Source organism: Phocoena phocoena, chromosome 7, assembly GCF_963924675.1.
Source record: "Phocoena phocoena chromosome 7, mPhoPho1.1, whole genome shotgun sequence".
Classification (NCBI taxonomy): Eukaryota; Metazoa; Chordata; class Mammalia; order Artiodactyla; family Phocoenidae; genus Phocoena; species Phocoena phocoena.
Genome location: NC_089225.1, coordinates 24,271,928 through 24,291,727, shown reverse-complemented (window position 1 = coordinate 24,291,727; position 19,800 = coordinate 24,271,928). Strand labels below are relative to the sequence as shown.

At 33.7% G+C, this 19,800-nt stretch overlaps 1 protein-coding gene across 2 annotated transcripts; it reads right to left on the bottom strand.

Annotated features, from left to right (window-relative positions):
- Positions 1 to 1,554: 1,554 nt before the first annotated feature.
- SPOPL (speckle type BTB/POZ protein like) lies at positions 1,555 to 18,887 on the bottom strand. Of its 2 annotated transcripts, XM_065880905.1 has the most exons (10): positions 18,810 to 18,887; positions 18,503 to 18,624; positions 17,960 to 18,111; positions 15,933 to 16,060; positions 10,581 to 10,758; positions 10,445 to 10,500; positions 8,949 to 9,071; positions 5,586 to 5,728; positions 5,443 to 5,496; positions 1,555 to 1,699 (listed from the first exon to the last, which is right to left on the bottom strand). In XM_065880905.1, exons 1-10 carry the CDS (start codon positions 18,885 to 18,887, stop codon positions 1,555 to 1,557), a joined length of 1,179 nt encoding a protein of 392 aa, XP_065736977.1. The 2 variants fall into 2 exon arrangements, with proteins under 2 accessions (XP_065736977.1, XP_065736978.1); XM_065880906.1 differs by lacking the exon at positions 5,443 to 5,496.
- Positions 18,888 to 19,800: the final 913 nt, after the last annotated feature.

Sequence of the window (19,800 nt, the reverse complement as noted above, 5' to 3'; positions counted from 1 at the left end):
TTCCCTTGTGGTCAAATGTAAATCTTGCCTAAGAAGCATACTGCCACTGTCACAGGAAATCAGATGCAGGGACTTGACACTGATTGCTCCTGCTTTACCAGGACAATGCACCAGAACAGACTTCTGTTGTAAACAGAGCTATCAAAAACGGAAGATGTGTATGTGTTTAAAGCTAAAATGCATTTATAATAAAGAACTGGCCCGTGAAAAGCAGTTTATAAATAGTTTATCCTGTTCACATTATGCAGAATTTCACTATCATCCACAATGTTGGTACAGTAACTGAGACAGAAAGGAGAAAGCTAGGGAGGAAAAAAGGTTTCAGAGTGTAGCCTGACATATTTCTAAGGGTTCTCTCCTTTAGTCTGCAAATAATAGCAGTTCATTGCTTTTAGAAGGAGAGTAGGCTGTTCAGGATTCATTTACTGTCAGGTGCCTTCTCCAAAGCGTGATCAACAGGCGTAAATTCAATAATGAATATCTGGAAGTCAAACCTATTTAACTATAATCGAGAATATCTTCCTTATCTATTATCACAAACATCCCAGTTGCCTCCATCTGTCTTAAAATTTCTTTCAAAAGTTAAGACAATTAATTATACCCTATCAATTCTCTCAAAAGCAAAAAAAAAAAGTACCATTCAGTATAAAAAAGTTACACATTAAAAGTGCATATATATCTTCTTAATTGGCCCACTCATTAAATTTACATTTGGTCATCCTTACTTTTAACATGTACAGAATTCTTCATATAAATGTAGGTCACTATAAATTAAAAAAAAATTAATTCAGCACAAAACATGCTTTCTTCTTATTGAAATCTTAACCTCAATCAGTTCTCAATCACTGTAAACTTGGATAAACTCACAAAGAAACACAAGCAAAGGTTTGTTATGCTTCTCTTAGTTTGTTGGACAGATAACATACAAACACTACAAATTTCACTAAAAATTTGGGCCAACTCATTGCATATTTGCCCCCTGAAAAGAAAAATAAATTAGAATTGAAGCAGTGTATTGCCATAACTTACCTTGAAGGTAAGCAGGTTCTCCTGTATTTATAGAACTTAGACTGGAGACGTTACCAGTAATCTCCAATAGAAGTGCTTTTTTAAGGAAAGCCTAGTTTTAAACTTTGAGATAGCATAGGACAAACCCTATAATATTCATTTGCCTTTCTCAAACTAATGGAAGATCCTTTTGAAACTTATTATCTTCAGTTATCAATATTACTGCATTATGGAGCTAGTGCAATCCTGCATAGCCTTGGTCACAATGACAAGGCACAATAAAAAAATTAAAGTATATATATGAACAAGAGAAGTCACTGAAGATAATTTAAGGCCTTGAAGTGAATTAGAGTATAATCAGTCTAATTTAAAGCTGAAGAATAAACCATAAATTATCCGCCTGAAATTCAAGCAATACGCTTTCTCAGCTTCTGTTCTGTGGACAAGACAACAGAAACAACTCTTGCTTATGGTTTGTGTATTAGAATCCTTCTGGACCTGGAGGAGTAAAAGTCAGTTCCATTTTTCTACAGTTCATGGGAGATTTCAAGACTGTTTCAGCCGTTTTCGTGGAATACCAAACTGCGGACACTGTGCAGATGCTAGTGCTCGGAAGGCTTCTGCTACCAAGTGTGGGTGAGACTGAATCATGGACTTCCACCCAGATGTTTCCATTATGTCTGTTGCTTGGCTGAAAAATAAAATTAAGAGATGTTTACTAAAAAGTACTTTTCAAAATGCACTGTTGCACTGTCAATTTTTTTTTTTTAATTTACAGATTTCAAAATGTTCTGGAACATTCTGTTTGCCTCTCTATGTATTCAAACCAGTTGAATTCATTAAAATATCATCTTTACCTTACTGGTATTTTCTTTTGTAAATGAAACTATTCAATTTTTCTGGAAATTCTACTCTTGGAAGTGTGTGACACTTGTCTGCATAGTTCTACTCCCACTGTTACCATTTCTAGACCCGCTCTTTCAAGAGCTCTCTTCCCTGGCTCTTACATGCAGGTTTTCTTTAGAGTTCTAAGTTTTGCCCTCAACTCTTCTCCCTTAACATTCTTTACTTATCTTATCTCACCCACTATTCACAATTTTAACTATCATATTCAGTGATGATAAATAATGATTTGCTAAGTCCTAGGCCTCCCCACAAAGGTTGTTCCCAACCACTTGTTCTCTTTCCTTGGATGTGCCTGGAGACCCATAAATTTAGGACTGTCGGAAGGGAACTCAACACGTTTCTCCCAAGGCCCAAATTCTTCCCCTCTCATTTCCCATCAGCTAATGCTTCCACCATCACCCAGTGATTCAAGTAAGAAACTTGGAAGTCACCCTAGATGCCATCCTTTCCAATCAGTCATCAAAGCCCTATTTTAATCCCAAAGGTATCCTGAATCCCTAGTTAAGGCCCACATCATCTCACATTTGAATTATTATGGGAGTCTCCTAATTTGTCTTCTACTCTCCTATCTTGCTCCTCTCAAACCAGCTTCCATGCTGCCTTAGTAACATAAACACTAACATGAACACATCCTCTTCTACTCTTCTCCATTGCCAGTACCCAAGTTCTTTAGAAAGAGAAAGTTCCCTAGTTCTTCCCCCTAGCTTTCTACCTCCCACTTCCATGCTCTGGCACTTTGTATAATAATACTGAACTGTTTACTGTACCTGATGTACAACATGCTCTGAGTAAATACAATTACCCAAGCAAAAAATCTAGTTATCCTTCCTTGTCTCCTGTCTTCTCTCCTTTGTAACTACCCTCCATCCAAATAATATCCAAGTATTATAGATTGTCCATTCAAAATATTATATCCTTTTATGTCCCTCTGGCCACACTGTCGCCAGTCAAGTCTAATTTTGCCCTCATCTTTTGCCTGAAACACTCCAATAACTTTCCAACTGGCCTACCTATATATAACCTTGCTCCTCAACTACCACCACCAACTCAACCTCCCCACAACCATGCATGTGGAGACATTGCTAAAAACACACACCTGATCACATCCTACTCAGGTTAAAACCTTTTACTGTATGCCCATTCCTGTTCGAATAATGTCTAAAAGGCCTTCCATGATCTGATCTTTGCTTTCTTCCTCCAGCTTCTCATGCCCCACCCTCCATACTGTTCTTTCTTATCACCAAAACTTTGCACACCTGAATGTCTTTTTTGGGATATACTTTCCCACCTCTTCACTCTTCTTCATCAGGTCTTTATTTATACAACAATTCTTCAAAAGGGCTTTCTCTGACCCCTAGATTAGGTTCGGTCCCTTTGCTATATGCTCAGATGGGTATGCTCTACATTACCTATTATTACACTTAACTTCAACTACTTGTTTAATTCTTATACATCTCCTGCTAAAACATGAACTCCATGAAGGCAGGGAAAACATCTGTCATGTTCGCCATTATATTCTTTGTACTAAGTAAGCACAGTGCCTTAGGAATTTACTGGATAATAAACATAAATATCTATCAAACGATTGATCAACTATTGCTTCATGCGTCTATACTTTGATTCAAGCTATGCTGTCTGCAATGCTTGCTATTTCCTTCCTAGTTTGCTAATTCCTATTCCTGTTTTAAGACAAGCCTCAGTCATCTTCATCCCTAAACCTCCAGCCTTAGTCAAGTGCCCTGCACATAACCTTCTTTAACACATTACTTACCATATTATAATAAAATGATATATTCATGGGTGTGTTCCTGTCATTAGATCAATTTCTCAAGGACAGGATTTTTCCCCATAATTGTTTTTATATGCAGGACCCCAGCATGGTGCTTGAGACACGATAGATGCTACACAAATGTTTGCTTCACTAAATAGCAGCTAATAACAATTAAAAAAAAAATTTGCCTAACATCCAATTACCAGTGTGTCATCATGTTTATAATTTCAACTCGTCTAGAATCACACAGATACTTCTTAATTTACCTGACATTTTCATTTATTTAATTCAACAAATAGCTATTGAAGGTCTCTACGTACAATACAGCTTCTACACGGGATATAAAATAAGCTTATATTTTTTGACATTGAAAAAGCTATACAAGGCAAAATATTTTCTTAACAGAATAAAACTAGAGCTTGAAAGTGGCAAAGTACAAAGAATCACAAAACAGCCATTTGATTTTTTCTAGGATACATACCATGATAATGTATTATCACACACTGACCAATATATAGAATAATCAATATCTTAAAAGTAGCCACTAATTTTTACTTTCATAAAACAGAATTCACAAACTGTTAAGAATTCAGTTAACCAACTTCAAATCTATCAAAACAGATGAAAGCAAGGGGCCATAAATCAAACATTCATTTCTTGTCTCTAACGCTGTCTTTTTTTACTTTCTTGTATCAACTTTTGATAAATTGCAAAAATGGAGTTTAAGGGTTTACAGGCAAATAATCAAAAGCATACGCAAATTCTTCAACCTCCTGACTCCTGATACTGAATAATTGCAAAGAGTAAAAATGTCACTCTAAAAATGAGTGAAGGGCTTCCCTGGTGGCACAGTGGTTAAGAATCCGCCTGCCAATGCAGTAGACACGGGTTCGAGCCCTTGTCCGGGAAGATCCCACATGCTGCGGAGCAACTAAGCCCGTGTGCCACAACTACTGAGCCTGCGCTCTAGAGACCACGAGCCACAACTACTGAAGCCCGCGCACCTACAGCCCGTGCTCCTCAACAAGAGAGGCCACTGCAATGAGAAGCCCGCGCACTGCAATGAAGAGTAGCCCCCGCTTGCTGCAACTTGAGAAAGCCCGCGCACAGCAATACCAACAAAGACCCAACTCAGCCATAAATGAATAAATGAGTGAAGAAGAAAAAAGAAGGGAATAATAAATTCTACTAGTTATATCATATTCTGAAGATCCAGGCTTAGAAAGATGTCACAACTACCCTGCTCATTATAATCTAACCAGGGAAAGGAAAGATCAAATTGCTACTATTTCTGGAATGGTAGGCAGTTAGCCTAATATAGCATGTGATGCAAGTTATCTGGCTACCTTAAGAAGCAGTGGGTTAGCATTCAAATGTCAAGAGTTTCTAGGCAAATATGGAGGGTACACTTCCTCATAGGATAAAATAAATATTTCCCACATTTTTAGAAATGCTTTCTGAAGGGGCAAGGGCAGGATCTCCAGCCACTGAAATACCTGGACTCAGCTATATACTACATGAACATATGTGCTTAAGACATTAGAGTGTCCATCCCAATTCACATTAGAAGCTGATCCACAACAGAGCATAGCCTCAAGAATCCACTAAGTAGTCAAATTATTATTTTTTAAACTGGCAGTTTGCTTCATATAACTAATATCTGGATTCATACTTATTGTAGATGAACAAAAGGCTACGCAAACACTTAATTTCACATATGCAGATCAACTTTAAGTCAGAAACTGATGTCATCTTACTTGCTGTTCCAGTTTTTCCCATCTTTACACCCAAGCTGTCGAAGTACACTGCACCTGCATTGAAGATTTAAAAACACTTAAGAAAAAGGCCGGTGAAGAATTGTTGAAGGTGTCATGTCCACTGAAATACAAGCATAGCTTACCTATTAATAAAGTCTATGGCTTGTGCTTTCAACTGTTCCGCACTGTGCAAATCTGCAAGGACAAGGGTATCAGCAACATTTTCTACTGAGAGGTTACTACACAAAGCTTCTTCACACATGACCTTCAGCCGTTCCAGTGCATACTATCCAAAAGGAAAACATAACATTAAACATTTACTCAAACTAGCAAGTTTTTAAATACACGATATTTGTAACTTAGAAAATGAAGTTTAAGCCATTACATTAAGTTCATTACACATTGAACTGAGGGTACTTTAAAAGTCTTTAAATTACTTTAAATATAAAGAAAGTATGAATTAATGCATTCAAGAGAAAGACTAATTTTTCTTAAGAAATTTCTATTTGCATAAGTGCAAGATACAGGATATTTTTAAAGTAGGGTTTTATTCTTTAAAAACCCCTTATTACTCAATACTCTTAATGAGTATATTTCTCTTTTCTACTATTTTAAACACCAGTCAGTACACTGCATGTTGTCACTACTTAATTCTGAAAAATAAATTATAAAGCTAAACAAATCATATTCATAACCATTAAAAACTTAGTATATGTTATCAGAACATCCTTGGCAATTTATTGAGGTAAAATTGACATACAATAAATAGCACATATTTAAAGTATACACTTTGATAAGTTTATACAGCCATATAACCATCATTAAATCAAGAGAGTGGACATATTCATTACTCCCCAAAGTTTCCTTCTATCTCTCTGTAACCCTTCTTCCTCACCCCACCCCAGGCAATACCTCTGATGTGTTTTCTACTGCTACAGTCTGCATTTTCTGAAGTCTTCTATAAACGGAATCATACAATTTGCATTTGTTTTTGTCTGGCTTCCACGCATTATAATTATTTTGAGATTCATGCATGCTATTTATGTATCAATAGTTCTATGCTTTTTATTGCTCAGTAGTATTCCACTGATCTATTGACAAACATTTGGGTGTTTCCAGTTTTTAGCCATTACAAATAGAGCTGCTATAAACATTCATATACAAGTCACTGTATGGGCATATGCTTTCTTTTCTCTTGAGCAGAAACCTATAAATAAACTCGCTGAATAATATGGTAAGTGTAAAACTTTAAAAAAATTGCCACATGGTCTTTCAAAGTGGTTGTATCATTTTACATTCCCATTAGCAGTATATGAGAGTCCTAATTTTTCCATATCCTTGACCATACTTGGTATGGTCTTTGTAATTTTAGTTATTATAATACAGTTACAGAAGTATCTCACAGTGGTTTTAATTTACACTACCCTAATGTGTTTGAGCATCTTTTGATATACTTGACTGACACTATTTTAGGAAGTGTCTGTTCAAATATTTTTATTTTTAGAAATAACTTTGTTTACTTATAATTGAGTTTTGAGAGGTCTTTATACGGTCTGAATACAAAAGTCCTTAATCATTTATATTCTGGACAAAAGTTGTTCATCATCAAAACAAAAAACAGGGGCTTCCCTGGTGGCGCAGTGGTTGAGAATCTGCCTGCCAATGCAGGGGACACGGGTTCGAGCCCTGGTCTGGGAAGGTCCCACATGCCGTGGAGCAACTAGGCCCGTGAGCCACACTACTGAGCCTGCATGTCTGGAGCTTGTGCTCCGCAACAAGAGAGGCCGCGACAGTGAGAGGCCCGCGTACCGCGATGAAAAGTGGCCCCCACTCACCGCAACTAGAGAAAGCCCTTGCATAGAAACGAAGACCCAACACAGCCAAAAATAAATAAATAAATAAATAAAAATAAAATTTGCTAAAAAACAAAACAAAAAACAGAAACAAACCCCAAAGTTGTTCATCAGATATATGCTTTGCAAGTATGTTCTCCCAGTCTGCGGCTAGTCTTTATTTTCCTATGTCTTTTGAAGAAAAGAAGTTTTAAATTTCATTGAAGTCCAATTTATCACTTTTCCTTTTATGTATTATGTTTTTGGAGTTTATAATTTTAGGTTTATAATCTATTTAGGTTTATAATCTATTTTGCATTACTTTTTGTATATGATGTGAAGTTCGCGTACAAAGTTTTTTCAAATGAGTTCAACCACAGTTCATCTGTTTGGACATAGGCTATCCAACTCCTATAGCACCATTTATTGAAAAGACTATCCTTTCTCCACTGAACTATCTTTGCACTTTTATCAAAAATTAAGTAGTCATACATGTGAGTCTATTTCTGTACTCGATATTCTGCTTCAATGAGTTATTTGTCTATCTTGTCACCAATACAATGCTGTCCTAAATACTGAACCTTTATGACTCCTCCACTTTGATCTTCTTTCTCAAAGTTATCTGACTATTCTAGGTCCTTGCACTTGCATATAAAATTTTTAAATCAGCATGTCAATTTTTCCCCTGCAAAAGCATGCTAGGATTTTGATAGTGACATGTTGGTTCTACTAATCAAAGGAGAATTGACATTTTAACAATGTTAAGATTTCTAGTCCATGAACAAGTTTTTTCCCTCCATTTATTGAGGTCTACCTTAATTTCTATTAGCAGTATATAATAATTTTCAGCATACAGGTCTTGAACATATTTTGTCAGATTTATGTCTACGTATTTCAAATTTTTGACTCTATTATAATGGCATTTTTACATTTAAACCTTTATTGAGATAGTAATATACACTTGGCCCAGTTTCTCCCAATGGTAACATTTTTCAAAATGAGTATAATTATCACTATATATACATATATACATACACACACAAACTTACATACACACACAGACAGAAGTGGCATGGACATTAATACTTTTGGAGAAAGCTCCCAAAGTATTTTAGTGCTTTGAAGATTGAGAACTACTGGCTTTGAGATTTCCTGAAATTTTTGTAGTTTCCCTACCTTCAGGAAATCACCATTATAAAAGAACATTATAAAATTAGCATTGTTCTTTCTCTATACTCTTATATTAAAAAAGAAATCTATGAATACAACATTAAGTTAGAAAAAAATACCCAATATTTTTTTCCTTTTTTTAGACAAAGGTCATGCACTGTATCTTAACACTAAGAATATCTCAAAATTGCAATAGATTATATATGCTATTGTGTGTGTGTTCTCATAAAACAGGGTAATGATACACTCAAAACTGTTGAGTCTACAGTTAATCTGCCATTTCTGTAAATTGGCTCAAGATATTTTTATGTCTTATTGATTTAAAAAAATTTCATTTCTATATTATCCCACTGTGTGTTATTCCATAATACTCTCAAGAGCCATCCACAAACAGTATAAATTAGTTCAATATTTCAAGTTATTGGGGGTTCTCATTTGATGATAGCTTTCTAGATACATCAAGCTTGAGGATATTTTTCAGCTCTTTAAGACCGAATTACTTACTTTGTCTGCAGCTGCCAACAAGTTGTCAGCCATTTTGTCAAGATTTGGCGCTTTCCCTGTGTAAATGAATCTCATCATTTCTTTAAAAACCTCAGGGTCTACATCATTTATTTCCACTCGATTCTGGTATTGAAAACAACAACAAAAAAGTTATATTTCAAGAAAACACACATACACAAATGAACCAAAGCAAAACTGACAGCAACTTAAAAGCCCCAAAGTGTATTTTAAAATTGAGGTGAGTAAATCTTCAGTAGGCTAAGTAAGCGGGCAAAGTGAAGCAGGCAGGTCTAAGAGAAGTACACCAAGTCAAGCACTACCATGGAGGAACATAAACCCCAACTTCTCAGTTAAAAAGAGTTCAAACAGAAACAAAAAAACCTGTAAGGCCAAACTAAATACACCTGAATTCAGTTTCTGACCTCTATCTTAGAAGAAGATGGTTATTAACTTTTTTTGTTGTTGAAAAGAATTAGGTGGTAATACAATGCCTAAGACCCAATAACCACTGGCTCTAGTCCCAGCTTTAAGCAAAGGTAAGGTCAGGTATTTGAGAACATACCAGAGCCCACTACCTCAGAACTCTCCTACAAAAACGGCATGTAATATTATCTACGGGCACCTCACCTCTTTACTTGAGACATACTCAAGTCCAAAGAGGACCAGTTGCTTTTCTACTCCTGTATCTTTGTATTTGGTTTCTCTCCTGAGATCAATGAAGCTAAATAGTTAACACTAAACAATACCAAACTTTTCTGACCCTTTGATGACAATAACATTTGACATCATTGATCAGAAGACTGATCATACTACCTGCCCAGACCAATAATCAAAGGAAAGAAAGAAGCTACTTCGTTGCAGCTTCTAGTTCTGCAGGGAGAATAAAGCTGAGACATATAAATAAACTCAGGAGTTGCCTAGTTGGAGCAATAAGGCTCACATGTAATGCAACCCGCAAAAATCAACCTCTGGTCTTTAATCTGACTACATTTCAAGATGACAGGTGAAAGAGAAATATCTGAGAAAAACCAAATAGGTAATATCTTGATAACAATTCATGCATACTAATAATGACATTATTTATGTCCTTTATTAAATCCAATAAATATCCTCTTATTATAGTGGTAAAAAGAATGTAGGAATTGTCTTTGTTCTAGAAAACAAGTTCCAAAATCAACTCAGAGGCTAGAAAGAAGGAATATACATCTTAACTGGAGAACTCTCAAATAGTTATGGACCAGTACAGTCCTTTTGGACAGCTAGCCTTTTGGATAACAACTACCCACTTATTTTGCTACCAGAAGGGTGCTGAAATAGCTGTTATGTGGAATATTCACCCACAGTAAGCTATATTTATTTTTCTATGATAGAACATATTTCCCCCCATCTTTCTATTTCTTTCTAAAATCATAATAAGAAAATGCACCTTTACTTTTAAAATATACATTCCACTATTCTACATTTGTACAAATATTAGCCCTTTAAACCATGTTTACCTTTTTGCTTTCTTCCATTTCATGTTCAAACATTGCATTAAAAACTGGGGATCGAGCTGTAACAAGATTAAGCATCATTATTTAATGTACAAATTTATGAAAGAAAGGTACTATATTACCCAAAAGTAGAAAGTACCTGCAAGTACAGATTTATGAGCTTTAAATTCTTGTCCTCTCACGAAAAAACTGCAATCTGTAAATCTTGTGTTTTCCCAGAGATTACCTAAATCATCTGCTAGTCGACATTCAGGCACCTTTAAAGTATTTGTATTAGTATGTCCTGATATATTTACTGAATCTTGGACCACACTCACCTAATAAAAAAGGGACAGCAAGAAAAAACACTTTTATAAACTAATATCAATAATAAGCTACTAAGTCTAAACTTAAACTTATCATTAAAATCATGTAGAAAATTCAATGTACTCCTGATCAAAAATGGTAATACTTGGGAAATGAATTTAAGGACACAACTTAAAGGAGAGAAATAATATAGAAAAAAATTGAAATGAACTAGATCATTTTAAAGTGACATTTTATGTAAATAAATGGCTTAATGATTCCTTGGAATGCTCGGCTATTAATCACAAAAAGTATTTCTCAACAAGAAAAAGGTCATAATATGATTCCAAATTCAAACAAGGAGAAGGTATTTTTGTGAGGAGAAAGAAATTTCTTTAATTTTTACTTCCTCACACTACAGACCTATCAACATTTAAAGTTTATTATACATTCAATAAACACAGCATCACACTTATGACTTTTTAGAGTATTTTAAAATGTTTTTTAAAACTACAGACTACAATATGCAATTTGGGAAGTTTTTTAAGTGTTGTCCCTATATGTTTCAACTCTAAACAAATTGATTTAAATATCTAGTAATATTGATTTAAATTTTAAAGTATAAGAATTCTCACAAAACCAATGTAGTTATTAATGTTCATGGAAATCTTTTATTTAAAAAAATCAACAGTAAGAACAATATAAATATAATTTAATTCAATTTGCAGACCTTTTATTTACCTGTGAAATAATCAATAAATAAAACTTGGTATGACTGCAACATTGCTTTTATATGGAGTCCAATATATATGGATTAATTCTTTCTCAGATGACTACATACTGAATAAAGTCTTAAAACACTACAAAGTTTGGCACACTAATTTTTTAGGAAAAGGAATATACTATTACTAGGAATTTCATATTACATTTAATAAATTGAAGAAAATACTACCTCAACTAGTAAATCAAATGTGTCAAGAGTAAATGAACCATCTTTCACAAAAAGTGCTATATTAGTTATCTACTATTTCAAGTTACTAAGTTTTATGGTTGTTTGTTATGCAGCAATAGATGACTGTGTTCATTTAAAAACATATTTCATAAGGCTTTTGTTAATTAAAAGTAAGCATATGTAAGGACAAATACAGTAAACTATGTAGAAATTGTAAATTGTAAATGGATAAATTGGACCAAACTACTAACATGCTAAGAAAGTATAATGGTCCAATATAAAATGTTAGAAGAATATTAAATCTCATTAGTCCTCACTCACCCAGATGTAATAACATCTATCTCATATGAATGAATAGACGCCTTCTAAAGAAAACTTTATTTTCTGAGGATATTTTTATTAACCGTTTTGTTTGTCCGCTTTTATTAACCTTTTGGAATCACACATCATAGAAATCATCTAATCCAATCACCTCATTTTTAAAAAAAAATTTGAAAAAGTGAGATCCAGAGAAGGTAACTAATGTGTCCTAAATCCACTGCTAGTCAGTATCAGAGGAAGACTAGACCTACATCCCCTTTTATAGCATTCTTTGTACTAGACAGTATTTCTTTGGATTTTTAAAGGAATCAGTAGTACGTTAATGCAATTATGGTTCTGAAAGGATTTATCACAACAATCTTCTGAGATGTTCTTCTAAATATAGGAGCCAAGACATTGTGCACATAAATAAGTTCATGAATTAAGATTCTTCTACTAAGGTTTTAATTATTCAAATTGTTTCTAAAATTTTACAAACTACAAAACAGAAAAAAAAAGCTTCACTAATCCTTACCCTATTGCTCTGTTACACCATACATTATAACTTAACGATACATAAATCAAAAATGTTGGTATTAATATTCAGGGTTTAGTTAGGATCACAAAGACAGTGTTTACTTGTTCATATCAGCACTGCTCTTGAAATTTCTAGAGAGCAGAAACTGGATTAAACTGAACAGTTCAATTACTTGCATAAAGTATGCAGTGGAGTCATGAAAGTGTGACCATATTATTTAAATTTAGGAAAGGATTTCTTAAATTCTACTTATTGTCTATCTTAATTCAAAACAATATATTTAATGTAAAAATTTTACAAAAATCAGGTGATAGAAGGAAAAAAGGATCAAAAAATAAAGCCATTATTATCGGGCATAGATACTGATGATGATATATTTGTACTTTGTATATATAATCACAATTCAGAAGAATTTATATTATTGGCATACACATCTACATACTATTATCACAGCAACCACAAATTTTAAGTAAGACATAATTAACATTTCATATTCTGAAGAGTATTCAAGGGACTATTTATAGAGCAGAAATTAATGATCTAATTAAAACTGATATGCAATGAATTCTGATGATTATTTTCTTTGATACCTATAATTAAGAAATTGGTAAAATTTTCATTTTTTCTAGTACATACTCAAATATAAGTAATGAACATTCTTACTGAATGGAAGCTAGAGTAAAAAATTCAGAAGAAAGGCTGAGATTCTTTCCTGAGGTTAAACTGTTGTTCTTTCAAAATTAAACAGCAAATGCACAATACTCAAAACTGACAACGTAAAACCTCAAACTCATTTGACAGCTCTTTTTCAAATTTGCTTTTGGATCAACTCTGAGAATATAATTTAGACTAAAGATGAACATGTGCAGGTTCTAATCAGCTGTGACTTCCCTGCAAATCTGGGACCACTGGTTCCTATTTTTAAAACTCTCAATTCTCTGAACTAATTCTGAAGGCTAGCTAGGAATATCCAAAGGTGCATAGTACTACAAATTTTGCCACTCTAATCAACTACCTAAACATCCCTTACACTGGCTCCAAAGTGAGAAACTTTTAGTAGTCCAATTTCATATCATCTTCTAGAATACTGGGTATTAGACTTTCTGGCTTTCATAGACAGGTATCCTTTTGTAGAATGCAGATGATAGAAATCGGGTTGTCAGTTTTCCATTTTGTCATTTTTAGAGAATAAAACCCAACTTCCATCCACTATCAAAAGTATTTTAAAATAGAAAGGTTAACTTAGCAACAGAAAAATAGGAGTGGAAAAAAAGTCCTTCTAAATGAATTAATTTAATTTTATGAACAATTTATTACATATGTTCTACCTGTATATATAGTCTTCTGTATACCATAGAATAGCATGGGTCTTTGGACCATAAGATTATTTAAAATCTGCTGGATTCCAAAAGATAAAGCAATTTAACCAATTTTCTATTTTTCCTACTTATTCCTCAATTCCTGTTTTCTGCATCACTTTGGGAGAGAAGGGGCAGAACTGTTTACACTGCCAGAAATTTCTACCTCTGGCTATTTGACTCATAGTACGGAACTTGCAAGATTATTTATGTCTTGCACCAAAGGGTAGCACCAGACTGCCTTACCTGTCTACAGCACCACTTGCAGGGGAGGGGAGGAGGCAGTTCTTTAGGTAGGCCAGTGCAATGCTTCCTCCTCTTCTGCAAGCAGTGCTGGAGATGCTGTAGAAGGAAGGGCATCGGTGAGAGGTACAGAAGAAAGAGGGAAAGGGCACAAGGAATGTTTGTTCAAAGCACTTTTTGCCCACCTACGTTAAATACAGTGCCCAGGGTATAAAGGTCTACATCAGTAAAGGTATGTATTACAGTATCCAAAACTGAATTTGATCAATGTCAACTTAAAATATATGTCATGGTGGGTTCGATTTTTAGGAGGTCACTAGCTTGTATAGTTTAGCATGTGAATAAAAAGTATACTTCAAAAACCTGTATCAGAAAAAGATCTTAATTTCAGCCTTCATTCTGAACTTTTTGGTTGTCTAGGTTCCAATAAAATATACTTAGGGAAATATACTTAGTAAACAATATTTCAATTCTAAAAAAAGAAATATTTTCTTAAAATGTTTATTCACAAAAAGACTTTTAGCTGCAGTAGTTTTTTTTCTTAACTGGATTACACAACCTTTAAGATCCTTTAAATTCTAAGATTACGTGATTAAAAAAATTAACATGCTGAAATTTAAGATAACTGCTAAAATTATGAAAAGATTCTACGTTAAGAATGCTTAAACTAATAAATAAATAAAAGAATGCTTAAATAACATAACCTACAATTATTTAAAATACTACTTAGAGCACCTTATCTATTGGCAACAAATGCTTTAGTATATATTTTTATCAAATTATTTAATGACAAGCTCTGCTCAAGACACTTGCGGTATGTGCTTTATCAACCAAATAATTGTATTCATAACAAATTCATCATACAGTTCATTTAACTTGTCTAAGTGAAAATAAGACGCACTATATTTGCACTATGTAGTCTCTGGGGCCATATTTCAATTATTCTTCTGACACAGTATAATATATAATTAGTTTGTAAATCTTGCCAAGAAATTTTACACATTTTCTATAAAAGGAGTAAAGCTACCTTAGTAGCAGTTAAGGAAGTTATTGTGCTTCCAAGACACTCATCTGTCTACAATAACCTACTGAAATATATTTAATGCTGAGTTTACCTGATCATCTCAATAATTCATATAGATAAAGCTACGTAATAACAATGACAGAACCAAGTTCAAGCCTCAAATTAAGACAAATCATAAGTGTAAATTATTAGAAGGGGCAATGCTGGTAAGTTTCAAAAGATGACATTTCATGCATATGATTATATCTTGTAAGTCTGTCAACAGACATAGGTATATCTTAAAAATTTTGAGATGCTTTTGCTTATAATGCTAACATCTATTCGAATAAATGAATCTAACTGCTTGAATGAACAAAAAGCTTCCCAGACTTTTTTCAGGCACTTTCACTTCCGTTCAAGTATGGATTCAAACTGATAAACTAGTAATAATGTTTAATATCATCAATCTGAATATGACAGAAAATACTGACCATCTATTTAGAATTATTCAGAATGAAGAAGATATTCAGAAATCTTGATATGAAGCTATACACATCCATAGTCTTCCTATGAGGAAGAAGTATTTAGTATGTGGTAGTATTACTGTATATACAATTTTTAGCTTAAAGACATGACAGAATTTTTTCAGACTGGGCTACTACATTGATTTCTAAGAAAATCCAGTCAGCTTTTACATGGTTAAATATTTACATATAAAATATTACCAATTATACCAGTTACTTAGTGTATATTTTTGCTTCATCACTAAATATAGCCAAACAGTGAGTTCCTTGAATAAAAAATGTACCCACCTCACAAAATAATGTAAGCTTGTCATCTGGTAAAAGACCATTAGCTTCATCAAGCAAAAAATCCCTTCGAATGAATTTTTTAAAACCCCAGTCTTTCCCTTGTACAAATCGATATGCTCTTTGGCTTTCTGGTGGAAAACAGAATAAAAGTTTAAATAAACAAGTATCCAACAAACATTCTGTTAATGATAACACAGTTAAATGAATGTGAAAAATAGGACTGGGCCAATACATCCATCATAAAAATTACAGATATGTGTGTTCATAGGTAAAATGTCAAAAGAGTTACATTAGGTAGAACCAGATCATTTCACAGCCTACCAAAAATTCTGGCCATTATCAGTGAGCTCACTTTCAGATTCCTAGATATCTAAGTAGAAGAAAAGCCAGATCAAATGTCAAGGAGAAGGAAGAGATCTTTCAAACAATCTAAGCCCTTTAACAATGAAGTAGGATTAAAATACATTGGCATAGGCATACTATTCATCATCTAATATCAGAACCAACTTAGAAACATACCTCTCATTTCTTGTTTCTCCCTTTAAAAATGGATGCTCTATATCACCAGGGCATCCTATAAGTTTTCCTGGGATAAACATCCCACTGATTTAAGTTGCATTAACTAGAGTAAAATCCATTAACTGGTAAAAAAGCTAAATAAAGTCTCCTATCATTTCTAGGTCTTCAGACATAGTCCCATCACCTCTAAAAACAATTTTCATAAAAGTCCAGAAGATGGTCTTAGTATGATTAGTAAAAGATTTAGTAAATGTCTGAAGTAAATGTTTCAAATGCCTAACATACTGATTAACAACTGTATACTATGAAATAAACAAGGTCCTTTACAGAAAGTATTACCTGTTATACAAGCTGAAGGTAGAAAACCAGTAATAAATTTAACTGAGATACTCCATGTTAAGGACTGAACGTTTGTATCCCCTCAAAAGTTTCATGTTGAAACCCTATCCCCAAAGTGATGGTATTAAGAGGCCAGTGAGTGGGGTTAGATGAGGTCATGAGGGTAGATACCCTCATGAATGTAAGGATTAGTGCTTCCTAGCCCTTTCCATCATGTGAAGACACAGTGAAACACTGGCAGTCTATAAGTAGAACAGTTGGACTAGAATCTGACTATGCTGGCACCCTGATCTTGGATTCCCAGTCTCCAGATTTGTGAGAAATAAATGTCTGTTGTTTGTAGGCCACCCAGTCTATGTTACTTTGTTATAGCAGCCTGAACTGACACTCGCCTATCTTAAATGTCAGACAATGTGAAAACACATGTGAAACTATGTATTACCTTAGCAACCAAATATATTATTAATGTGTGTATTTGGAGGGTTTTTTGTAGTGAGGTTAGTACTTGATTTTTGTTACTTCCAGAAATCACTTCAAATTTAATGCAGCAGTTCATGATATATTTTCCTACTATGCACACTGTACATTTCCTACAATGATCTTCTGTTATGAAGTGCCAGGCTACATGGTTTCACCTGGCTATAATTCAGAAGCTTGAACTGAATTTAACAGGTCCTGAGACTAAGAAAAACTGATTTCCTTTCAGTCAGTGTTCAGCCCACTGCTCGAAAAAATTCTAGTGACAAAATATCAGGACATTCAAACTCCTTTCACATTGTTCTTCAGATTTTATTATCTGGCAAAAATGGCAAGGAAGAAAAATAAATGTTTCCTGAACACCTATTATATATGCCAGGCATTGAACCAGGCATCTTGCCCTAACAGTAGCTGTTTTTACAAGTGAAAAGTGAATGTCATTTTAGGGCATAAAAAATTTAAATTTTAATATGATTTAAAACTAATTTTACATGTCTTAGGAAGTCTAAGACTTAGTAAAACAACTGTAACTGTACACTGGCATTTAAAATTAACAGCCAAAATGAAATGTTTTGGGTTAAGCAGATTTTAGTTTTAGGGAAAAAAATCTTAAGTTTTTCTAAGTAAAAGTGCGGAAGTCACAGTACATAGTTACACAGAGACTTCTTTAAGTCAGTTTGGAAATCACTTACCCATTGCTTTTGTTTCTTCCCTTTTAGCGTTCAGAAGGGAAAATTTGAATTTTGCTCGAACTTCACTTTTTGGACAGCTGACTAAAAGCAAATATAAGGACAAGTAGTCTTTACTTTCATCATCTAATCCCTTTGGATTTACCCTCAGGCACCTAAAATAAAACAATAGGCTCACAAGGAGGAAAATAATACTTTAAACATTCAAGAGAGAAGATACTGAAATCATTTGTTAAATCTTTTTTTTTTAAGAGAACTGATTTTAATTTAGAAGTGTCTTCAATTATCCACTTATATATATATATATATTTTTTTTTTACAAAGTAAGTTTATCTTATTTCTTTTTTTTTATGTTAAATCTTAATAATAGAACAGCACTCTTGTCAATATCCTCACAGTTCTTTACAATTCTCTATACTATTAGGAACTTATTATAAATCTAATATAAAATTAGACAAATATCCATTCAGAAACAGTAACAACAAAATTTTAAAGTAGCTGATGATCATATCAAAAACAAATACCCAAAACAAACAGACATCTTACCATTTCATTTTGTCACTGGGGCTAGATGAGAATGTTGAACTTTTTAACACTTCACCCATTTCCTCTCGACAAAAACTGAAGTTATTAATGGTCCACATGTAGGAAAACTTTACAACTTTAACCTAAAACATTCAGAAAAGCACTTTTACAATGATGACTTTCACACTCTTGACCTGTCACATGTTAAACATTCTTTGACCCACTCTTCTAACACTTCTAGAAACAATGCCAAAGTGCTTCACAATATTCTCAAAATACTATACAACCTGTAAGTGACATAAAGGAAGGCATTTTTAATAGGATGTACCTGTGTGTAACACCAGCTTTCTGCTATAGGACCAGTAGACATATCTCCAGAGAGAGGTGGGGTGGGTTCCCGAGACATTGCCACTTTATTGTAGTCTTCTAAGATTTAAGCAATATCCCACACAGTTGAGTGCTTTACTACAAAGAAAAGAAGTTTAATTTACTAATCAAAAAGTTTAACTAACTGAATCAAGAGGGAAGAAGTATTTAAACAGTCATAAAACAATTACTTTCTCAAATTACATTATGAGGAAACATGAGGATTTCATTTAAATTAATGAAAATTAATTTTTAAGAAATAAAACCATAAAACTTTATGCCATATAACACTTGAAATCTGAATGAAGTTAATATTTACAGATTTTATTATACAAAGGCATGCTTTCCATAATTGTCACAAATCAAAAAATAACATATAGCTTAATAGTAAGATCAAAAACATAAAATCACAAAATAACGTGGAAACTTGTAACAATTAATATTTGATTCACCTTCCTTCACCTTTCCGTTGACATATTTATGAAAATCAAAAGGGCTACGAAGTTAGAACAGCCCTGGAAACTACAAATATTACTCGTCTCTCAGACCCCCAAGTTCTGACCAACTAAAAACACAGAATGAGACATAACAGGCAATGCTGAAGAATTATATTCCACAGAAATCTACCTCTATCTCAGACACACAGGTTCTCAGATGAGACTTTGTCCCTATCAGAGTGTTCCCTACCAGATAATATGTACCATCTCACAAAATTTCCTCCCAATTGGCTGTTCTTGAACTACATCTACTTGGACACATAATTAATCATCATAACCTGGCCAGGACATTTAGTGACTAGATGGTGCTTTGCAACTTGGAAAAGTCTATAAAAGAGGCAAAATCCAGAAGAGCTACGTAAGTATTGCACTTTGCAGGGGTATGGGTGGCAGTGTTGAGATTACATTCCAGTACAAGGAATCAGGTCTGGAGAACACTGTTTTCATTTAAGAATA